Source organism: Sinohyriopsis cumingii, unplaced genomic scaffold, assembly GCF_028554795.1.
Source record: "Sinohyriopsis cumingii isolate HCF-2022 unplaced genomic scaffold, ASM2855479v2 utg000229l, whole genome shotgun sequence".
Taxonomy (NCBI): domain Eukaryota; kingdom Metazoa; phylum Mollusca; class Bivalvia; order Unionida; family Unionidae; genus Sinohyriopsis; species Sinohyriopsis cumingii.
The window spans coordinates 1,054,943-1,066,319 of record NW_028315879.1 but is presented as its reverse complement, the minus strand read 5'-3'; the positions used below and the strand labels follow the sequence as shown (position 1 = coordinate 1,066,319).

The 11,377-nt window shown below is 32.5% G+C and overlaps 1 protein-coding gene across 1 annotated transcript; it reads left to right on the top strand.

Moving 5' to 3' along the window:
* The first annotated feature begins 254 nt into the window (after nucleotides 1-254).
* On the top strand, nucleotides 255-5,231 carry LOC149774432 (uncharacterized). Its single transcript, XM_089945272.1, has 3 exons — nucleotides 255-357; nucleotides 575-626; nucleotides 4,481-5,231. The coding sequence occupies exons 2-3, from the start codon at nucleotides 575-577 to the stop codon at nucleotides 4,777-4,779; spliced, it is 351 nt and encodes a 116-aa protein (XP_089801398.1). The 5' UTR covers nucleotides 255-357; the 3' UTR covers nucleotides 4,780-5,231.
* Nucleotides 5,232-11,377: the final 6,146 nt, after the last annotated feature.

The following is an 11,377-nucleotide window of genomic DNA, read 5'->3' as shown; positions in this document are numbered from 1 at the left end:
TTGAAGCAAATCTTGTGATGACTTTTATCATTCCACTGACAAATGTCCTAGTCAAAATCTCAAACTCAGCATCATTCTAATCTGTCTTGATCTGTTGAAGTTTTTGATACTCAAGCTACTAGTTCAGGTTTCAGAGGTTTTGTTTGGGTATATATTGTAAATTCTTAAGCAAATTTATCGAGTGTTCCCAGTACGGAAGTGTTTGGAGTTATAGTGTGACCATGACAACTCGCAAGAGCGTATAAAACGAGAGATTCCAGTCGTTGTCATTTGCAATTTAACCCTCCCACAGGATTTTTCTGTCTTCATCCTTGTAGTTGGTGTTGTCTAACTTGGTCAACTCTTTGTCTTGATAAGGTAAATGAAATCTTCCTCAATGTCTTTCTTTATAATTTAGTCATATTTAATTACAGGTCTTTTTCTTAATCATAATTATTTCTCGAAGTTTTTTTGTAACATTTCATTTTCTGTTGCAAAGAAGACATTATCTTATTATGTAAGCTGTTGTTAAAGTTTGTAAAGTTCTGCATTTGCAATAATACTTATTTGTAATTTCCTATTACCTCTCTTTCAGATGGAGCTGCATTTGATGTTCTGCATAACTGCATTCATCTCCATACTGATAGGTAAGTTTAATGCTACCATTATCGTAATGGATACGTTACGCTTTGATAAGGAAACGTCCATGATAAAGAGAAATACGCTTTTTGATGAGAAAACGTCCATGATAAAGAATAATGCGCTTTGATGAGAAAACGTCCATGATAAAAAATGCGTTTTGATGAGAAAACGTCCATGATAAAGAATAATGCGTTTTGATGAGAAAACGTCTTTGGAAATTAATAAAGAGTTTCGATGAAAAAAACGTCCATGATAAAGAATAATGCTCTTTGATGAGAAAATGTTCATGATAAAGAATAATGCGTGTTGATGAGAAAACGTCAATGATAAAGAATAATGCGTTTTGATGAGAAACATTCATGATAAAGAATAATGCGTGTTGATGAGAAAACGTTAATGATAAAGAATGATGCGTTTTGATGAGAAAACGTCTTTGATAATTAATAAAGAGTTTCGATGAAAAAACGTCAATGATAACGAAAAATGCGCTTTGTTGTGAAAACGTCTATGAAAAGGAATTAAGCACATTGATGAGAAAACGTCCATTATAAAGAATAAAGCACTATGCTTGACTGCTGAAATAATGTATGCATTTTCCAGCTATTCATAGTTATGATACTTCATAAAGTCATCAAAAGTGTATTTATTATTAAGATGCACTTATTGTATTATTTGCCGGCAACGTCACAAATGTATCTATATTGCAACCATAGTTTTGCATATAATTTAAAGCTCTAAATAAGCAATATACAGCAAAACGTTATGTTTTCATCTAGAAACAGGCAAAACAACTCGAAATTACTCTGACAAAATAATAAAACAGTAAAGAATACAAATTTATAAGAAAATTATTATGTAACGTGGAATTCACATTCAAATAAGCTAAACGGATACCACGAATAATCTTGATCACTTTCTGATGATTATGAGCAATAAATGTTTAAAAATCGCATTTTAAGATACGTTCAGAAAATATATAGTTTGTACACGCTGCACTCAATGCGGCAGCGATTTCATCCTTGAAAACTTCATCGATATACTATATTGTGTTTCGGGTACGTATTGTTTCCTTGACAACGTTAAGACAGTTCCGTACAAATTTATATAATTAAGCAACCTGTCTTCTTTAGTTTTGACTATGACTTAAAAATAAATTTGTTTTGTCAATGACTTCAATTTTAGCTATGACTTAAAATAAATTAGCAATTTAATTTTTATGTCATTTTCGAGAAATTTGGAAATTATTTGCGCAAAGAATATTAAAATGTTTTGTCATGAAATTTAATCTGCAAAAATCGACCACGTCCATTTTCACTTACTCTGATAATATTTCAGGCATCTCTTCCATCCCACACATTAAAGTGCTTTGTTTCGTATGAAGTCTTTCTACTGTTAATATAAATCGTGTCTTGTATATATTTCCACAAATCTGTATGCATAGATACACACACACACACACACACACACACACACATATATATATATATATATATATATATATATATATATATATATATATATATATATATATATATATATATATATATATATATATATATATATATATATATATATATATATATATCTGTGTGTATATGTGTGTAGGTAGGTAGGTAGGGAGAGATACATAGATAGATATGTGTGTGTGTGCTTGAGTTAGTTTCTTAGTATTAAACTCTCATTAAAACCAGTTAATCAGGAATACGAAATTATTTATAATAATTCGCAGCTCATGCGACTGTCAATCCGTTGTCATTATATCGTCTTGTCAAAGCATATAATGTGTTCCCTTGTCTTTCCACTTCACGTTGCAATTGGTGACTATAAATTAAATGTATTTAAGACCGAGAATTACAATGAGGGGCTTTCTCCACCAATAGAGAATTATTTTGGTCGTAGAAATTTACGATTGCTTATCTCCAATTTCTATGAGAGATACAAAATACATGACTAATTAGATAATGCATTTCTTTAAGAAAGAAACAAATATATAATGTAGTGTACAGCTTTACAGCACATTTCCTCACACTTATGTAGCGTATTTCTGAGCTACAGAAAGTGTCATCCATATCCCTGTGGCCTTACGTCAATGCAGCTAATTCTATATGTAGTGCTTCTACTACTGTGTTAATAAACTTTTTAACGACATCATTTGCATCCTTTTAATTACTTGGACTTTTACTGGACAATAACAGGATTATTGCAAACTTTACATACTTTATACTTTATTCACATCAAAGTGTCATTCCTTGCAGTGATTCCTCTCCGTTAATATTTATCAAACTAAGTCCACAATAGTTGATGGTAATAGCAAATACATCGACGTTAAAGTTGTTTTCTTTCCATTGGTTGAAGTTTATTTTTCCTGAACGACATTAAGCTATTATCACATTGAATGTGACTTTAGTTAACTAACAGCAGTATCTAATATGGCATCACGTTTATGTTCTTAAGAACGAAATTAAAGGAAACGTTTTAATTATCTGAACCAATTAAGACAAAAACAGTAATTTTAAAATTACAATAAAAACACCTGTTTCATAATAAGAAATAAAGTATAGGCATCCAAAACATTGATTTGAGAAACAATTAATTGCTTAATCAGTATGAATATGTATCCATGAAATTTCCCATTCAGATGGTCAGCTGATCTAAGAAGTGGAACCTGAAATAAAGCGCTCAGTTTTGTCTAATTTTTATCATTGCTTGATTTGTTAACCTCAGACAGCTAAATAGACAACATACTGCATTCATTTAGAAATTCCGCTGCCTAATATATTTATCTAGAAAATTAGTTCCTCTCTATCTCTAATCTTTTCTCCGTACATTCGACCTTATTCCATCTTTTCTATTCTTTTTCTCGGGGGTGGCGTGCGGGTTGAGTGAGAGAGAGTTACGAAGAAGAGAGGGATGGGTTCATGCCTTAGGTTATTAGGTACAGACATTCGATCAAAATTTAAATGTTGAATTTGCACTTATATTTTGCGTTCATAATCTCTATAATGGTAGAAAGTTTTGAATTTTTTAGCTTTCATTTCTCGTCTAGTTATGCTGGAGATTCATTTGTATGTCTTCTGAATCAGATAATCAAGACAATTACAAAAACCAACCTCCCTTAGTGATTATCCCTAATATTTAACCATTGTTTCAGCTTCCTAACCGTGAGAGTTGTTTTATATTTAAATTTGTGACAATTACGAACAATGTAAGGTGCATTTTATGAGCATAATGACATTCAAATATCAAGATAGTAGAATACACGTATACATACAGGGCTCCGATGTGCTAAATTATTCAAAGCTACAATAGTATCAACCTTTTTCCATTTATTTCATTAAGATAGCAAATTGCGCTACAATAATAATGCATGCAATCCCAATTTACCAGTCCAGTTCGACGACTTTTAATGTACACTGTTCTTCCATCCCAGTATATACTCACATAAATTTGGTATTTTCGTTGATTATTTGGTATCCATGAGTAAATACATTTTAACCTCTACTCCTACAAATGTACAAAAATATTGACCCATCGTTCCATGCCTCCCGTTTCTATGCATATTTCTCCTGTTTTATTTAATCTATAGTGTTGAATATATTTATGTAATTAAAATCGTTTAGTCCTGCGAAAGAGGCAATCGAACTTGGTTCAGAGTTTAGTGAAATGTATCGTTATAGGTTATTCTATTTGATTACAGGATCTCACTTTCAAAATTAATGATGCAATTGAAATGCATATAAATCAACAGACGAACATACTTTTGTATTGATTTAGTAAATTATCCATGATTTTTCGCATTACTTGTTATTATTTTGTTTGTACCTAAAATCGTATTCATGTGTGAGAGGTATTTCGACAGCAGGTAATTCCACTGCGACTAATGCAACAGTTTTGATGACGACGAATGCTGCACCAGCTACAGTTACTAATGCAGCACCAGGTGCGACAACGTCAATTAAAAATGGCACTATCTCTGTTAACACCTCCGTTTCTGGTCCTGCGACGACTGCATCCGGTGCAACGGCGACTACTTCAGCATCAAATATGACAGCAACAGGAAATTCTTCAGGAAAAAATGACGCCATAGCTGTAGCTACAGAAAATGGACATCTGATTATGTTCCTTATAATGCCTCTGGCGGTTATCATGATGAAGTAGAAAGGCATTTAATAATCTTATCATCCGTTGCGCCATTTCAACTTTTAATTTCGTAAAGAGCAATGTAAAAATGTACAACACACTATTTTGTCAAAAGCATACCAAAACAAAAAAATTTAATCGGTCAAGTACCATACAACTCTCTTTATTGAAGCCATGAAAATGAGACCTCAATCGAATACATTTATTTATTTTTTGTTAAACATATGTTAAACAATATTTAATGGCAGATAGTCTAAAAATTGAATAGGTATATAACGAGAAATAAATTAGTGGAAGGAATAATAAGAATATATTGCATGTCATTGTTCATGTTAGATATTGTAATTACCTTATACTTTTACTTATGTGATACTATTATTGTAAGCTTTTCATATAAATGACTCAGATAAATTATAGACATGTTATCTTTGTTTTGCAGAGCTACAAGGTATTTTTTCTAACTGTGATAATGTGATATGACAAGAGTGTGCGGCACCTCCGATCACAAGAAGAGTATGTTTGAATAAAATCATTAAAATACAATTCATCTCGCTTTATTTCTGCTCAATAAATATTAAGCATGGAGGAATACATATTTCGTTGTACTTGCACATGCATACTAAATTCAGGATCTTGAATAATAAGGACTATTACAATGAACGATACCTCCTAATATATCCTATATACAAAATCATTCTAATCAACAATTATGAACGACATATTTTTCTGTATTTTTAAAGCATAAACTAAATATCTAATATTTCAATAAGAAAGAAAGAAAAGTTCTTCGAAAAAGGAAATTATACAAGGCTTTATTTATTTTCGTTAGTTGTGTACATACGTTGCAGTCAGTGCAGCATATCAACGTCGTTACAATGCCCTGAAACTACAGACCTCATCAGAAGGGAAAAGAACATAACTGTTTCAAATGAGTGACAATGATATGTAAGCAAAATTTAACATACGCACGCACACAGTTTTCCATCGCATGGACACACTAAAAAACGCATACAAATGATATGGAAAAAGGATTCACTGGAAACAAAGAATTCACATATAATAATTTTGCAGCTTAAATAACACGTATTTGATGATATGCTACTATACTATAAATATTAATAACAATAATGCTCATATTAACAAACTAATAAAAACAATAATAATAACAATATCGGCAGCATTATCGTCGTTATCATCAACAATGTCATCAAATATTTGTTGCTTATAAATAACTCCTAGTTCAAAAGCTTCCAATATATAAACACGTAATTGACACATTACGGGAATAGTTTCTGAATTTACGAATTCAATAACTTTAAACATATTTGGGTCTATTTTCCTTAATACTTATTTACGTACCAAATCCTTAAATCTTTGTATAACTGTCACTGTATTACGTTTACACTTCACTTATTAACAAAACATATGTACAAATGTGTTTTCAACAATTGTGAAAACATTTCAATAAATTGAGAATAAAAGCAAGATATGATTTTGCTTTATATCACAAATAAGGAGAGGAACTTAAAACCCCAACCATCTTGATGAGTGTTATCATTATGAGTCTTGGGGATTTCGGTATCTGATATAGGTCAGAGCTCTCTATACCCCATGCTTTAACCCTAAAATCACGAGTGTAAATTACACTCGTGAACTCGCAGTCACCCTTCCACCGTGCTCAGCCTCAAGTGATGTTACTAGACCAGTTCAATGCACTGTTGTAACTGCCTACCACTGTTATTATTGGTGACGCCACATTTTAGAAAATATTTTATACAGAGACTGTTTTGTCTGTGTGAGAATATTTTTCACAAAGCAAGGTTTCTTTGTATGAAAATATTGTATATTGATTGTTGCTATATATCTATGTAATATATTGTGCACGAATGTTATGGCTACAATATAATTCGTGCAGATTTGTGAGAATATGTTATATTAAACAATTAACATTGTGTATATTACATGAATAGCGAAAAACCGACAGATTAATTCATATAGCGTTTTGAATTAATTTTTTTGTATATCCAGTTCTATGAGTATACTACCAGCGCAATGGAGTATTTCTAACGTTTCAGTAAAGATTAATTCGTTGTTTCATTTAAATGCATCGGCATTTTTGTCAAAGAGACCAAAAGAAAATGTATGAAATCTTTCTAAATTAATCGACTTGAATTATCTCAAAACAGCAGCGACTTAGACTTGGTGAAGCTTATGAGAAAAAGCAAACGTGAAAATGCATTATTTTTTATAATGTTCAGTAACACATGAAGTGATGATGAATACTCTTATGATCATATTATTAGCAAATATAATACATCTGTTTGTTATGACAATTATCAAGGATAAATTAATTAAATAGATGCATTCAGCATAATAGTATATGGAACAAGCAACGACGCGTTTTCGTAACAGTGTGAATTGTTTATGTTGAAGAGTCTTAGCGAACTGTGCATTGTGCGCTTTGTACGAAGATATTCACATGCAAAGACAGAGAAACTACGGAATAAATATATAGATGGTGCAAGATGTTTTATGTCATCGGATGTAATTTAACAAGTGAAGGTCATTTATGAGTTGGTGTGATATTTTGTACTGATTACCGTCATATGATTTGGGCAAATAATAAATTAAAGAAAACTATATTCAAGCACAACAATTTATTTGACAGTAATCCTCCTCGTATGCGGCATGGTGAGAAAGTTTGTTTATTAAAAAGTGCCCAGAGTTTGGAATTACTATTAAAAATTGAAATTATTTTACAGCGGATGCTTGTTTGATCCTTTATAATAGGTTCGTAGTACATGCGGCTGAAATTACGTAAACTATTAATCGAAAATAACGATGATTATTTCTCTTAGAGAATATATTTAGTGAATATGTATGAATTTCAATGGCATGGGAATGACTTCCAGCTTTATATTTTGCAACCTTTAAGCGAACTGCGTTACATCCCAACAATAACGCATGTTCCATCGCGGTCAGTAATAAACATAAAAATGATAGCAATAAATGTTTTGAATAGGAATACTTATCAGCATTGTATACAGAAAAAAAAGTCAGTAATAGATAGAAAAACTTTGTAACATTGAATGTCCTGTATATGTGCTGATATCAGTAAGTTTGAACGACGGAGTCATGACTTGTCGTAAATGTGTGTGTTTGGAATAGAGGTTTGTATCCAATTCGATTATCCACGGTGAAGCGCACGTGGTACAATATTAAGTTGTTATTATTATTCAAAATAGTTTGTTCGGTGGTTTGGTATCATAATGGAGGATAAAGGATTTTTTTCACGAGTGGTATACCGATACAATAAGCACAATGGTAACTAGTCTCCATGTAGACGTTGCATACGTGTTTTAGCGTACAATATTTGCTTGGATACATCAACTTTTACTGTGAAATAAGCCGCAGTAAAGGTAAATAGTACTAGCGCCCGGCAAAAACCTTTTAAAATTTACTGCAGTACAACGAAAGATAGAAATGCCTTGTATACTTAGCTTGAGTTTTGAATGTCTTAACATTTCTGTCAACGATCAGATGTGGTCACACAAGGATTCGTTGAATTGTTACGACTCTATTGTCTTAAAATAAGTAACAAAAAAGAGCAAAACCATCAAGTTTTGTATATACGAAATATAACTTTTCCCACTGAAATACAACGTAAAAAAGTTAAATTAACTTATAGTATGGTGAATAAAATATAAAAGTCTTAAATGGTCTATCAATTTCAAAAGATTCGAGTAATCCGAATGAGTTCCAGAGATAATTCAAATAATAGTCTGTGTTGTAATGATGTATCAAAAATGCTAAATGATCACTATGTTATAACCCCAAAATGCCTTTATGTGAATTCACGGTAATCCCGGACAGCTATATATACGAACAGTTTTGAAGTGAATACATAGTAATTCCGGGCAGTAGTATATATCCAAAAAGACTTTAAATGAAAGTTAGAGCACTGTAATTCGAACGAATGATTACATTTTTAAAAATGAATCGATCCTCATAATCTAACTCTTCCAAGACTGATTGTACTTCTAAAAATGCCCAAATGCTTCCACATAAGTATTATATAGCATACCAATACGCATTAGAGAGAATGCAATACGAGGCTTGGAATTAATCATATTGGTATTTCAACTTCACTTTCATTAAACAGATCAGCTGTTCTAACACTGGTTAATCATGATTAGGTCATCTTGGCCTTTCGGAACGCGTGTCCTGGAGTTAGGACACGTGATGTTTATCTGAACTGTATTACATATCAACCTTGGGATTTCATTAATGAATCGATGCACGATACATGAATCATCTTATAATGCGTTCTTACCACTGAGAAGAAATTTAATTTTTAAAATATTAATACTAAAAATACCAAATACAATCCACGTTACAGTACACACTTGGCTACACATGGTGGCTAGCATATTTGGTACAGAAAGAACTGTTGAAAACCCCGGGAATAACCATGGATCCACTGGATACAAAATGCAAACTTTCTCACATGCACACATTGTCCACATTGTCCGAATTGAGACTCAAACCCACGGGGACAGAGGTGAGATGTGAATGACCTGTACGGGCATGCTCCTTAGACGAGTCGGCCACCCAGGGCCCTATGTGTGTGAGATGAATTAGTACCGTGAGTCATCTAAAGACCCAAATACTCCAGATGTTGTCAGAAGGGTGACATTAGACATCGCATAGATGACGAAGACATTTCTTTTGAAGTCACAAGCGTCTTTTGAATGCGGACATCACGTGACTTATTTATCATTTCATAACACCCAGATTCAATAGTAGTTATAACCAACAATTCACCATAATAAATGACAATTCACCATAATAAATGTTTCATGCTTTTTTATTATTTCTTTAGTATCATAAGATATATAATTTGTATATTAACTTTACTTGCTTTACCTAAATATTCATCTGGCCAAACGGACTGGTTGCTCGTTTCTTGACCCAGTCAGCTGGCGTTAGACCGGCTGGCTGGCAGCAATTTAACACGGTACCATCATGTTTCCAACATGATTTGAACCGAAACCCTGTGTTTATAAAAATTCTCTTAAGTATGATCTTCATGTACACTTAAGACACAAAGTATGAAACCCTTGTTAGTCTCAGAATGTAACTTCAACATTCTGGATTAAACCCTGATATAATCCCATGAATTTGTATTGGTGTATAAGAAAGGTTTTGATGTTCAATGTTTTGAATTAACGATCACACGCACAAACGTGCTGAAAATTGCTGTAATATCCATGCCCGCTTATAGTAACATTTTTAAAAGTTTAATACACTCAGCTCAGTTTCAGAAAATTGCGTTACGGTAAACGTGTTCTGACGACAGACTTGTCATATCGAGCGTCAAGATTCATTCTATTAATTTAGACTACATGCCCATAATACAGTAATGTGTACAAAAACATAAACTATTAGAATGTATTACTGTCAAATTACATATTGTTTCTATACTGCTTATTGGCCTATCAGTAATACAACACCGTGAATAATCTGTAGACCACGTGATGACATCAAACCGTATAATTTTCCGATAGATAGACCACCACACCTAAGTACATTTAAACATTAATTCTTTAAGATAATACAAGTAGTAGTAAGTTATTTCTGGAACACAAGTTAGAAAATGCTCTAAAATAATGTTATACCTACATGACTTCACACGGAACTTAGGCTCGAATAGCTAAACGTCCTAAACATTTGGATAGGTAATCCTATGCTCAAACATTTTTTTTATGACTTCTATCCCTCACAAAATATTCGTTTATTTGGCAGTTGTGTCCGGTAATTAATTTGTGCTGACATTTGTTTCTTCAAATCATTCAGGTCAAGTGTTTTTTTCCTCTAAAAATACAGAGTGCTCATAAAAAATAAGAATCTTGGACAGACATTCACTGGGATTTATAGTGAATTCAAACCTGCAATTATATTACTGTGTTTCAACAAAAGACTGCTGGTACAACATTACAAAACATGCTACTACAAACACATCAGCACTTTCAGCGTTAGATGTAATTTGGACTTGCACTAAAGTTTTTTCAGAGCTTGTATTATTAGGACCTGTGTCTTACATTCTATGATTATTTTGAGATTTAATATCGCAATACCGTAATTTATTTTTCAATTTTCACTTTGTATTATAGGTAAATAAATTATTTCTTGAGTTTTACAAAGCTCGCCGCTTTTCACTCAGTTCTAAAACTTATTGTAAGAGCATATACTCGTAACAATTACCAACACCTCTTGGAGCATAAACTGCAATAGCCTCGGGCTCTGAAATTTTTGGTTGCCTCTTTCTCTGAGTTTGGAACATTAAAAGTGTCAGCATTAAATACTTTCAGCATACAAACTATATCCTCAACAACTCCACTTGCATGAGGTAAATTTTTAAGGCAACTGGCAATGTTTAAACTACATTTGGGCAGGCGACTTCCTTAGTCCCATTCAGGGGGTCTGCTGTGGGATTTAACTTACATCTTGTTTCTGGCTGTGGTATTATGCCATATGTAACTATACAGAGTGTTACTTGTCCTGTGTAGGTACACAGTACGGATGTTTCGTTCGGAAGCTGACTTATTCACAATTT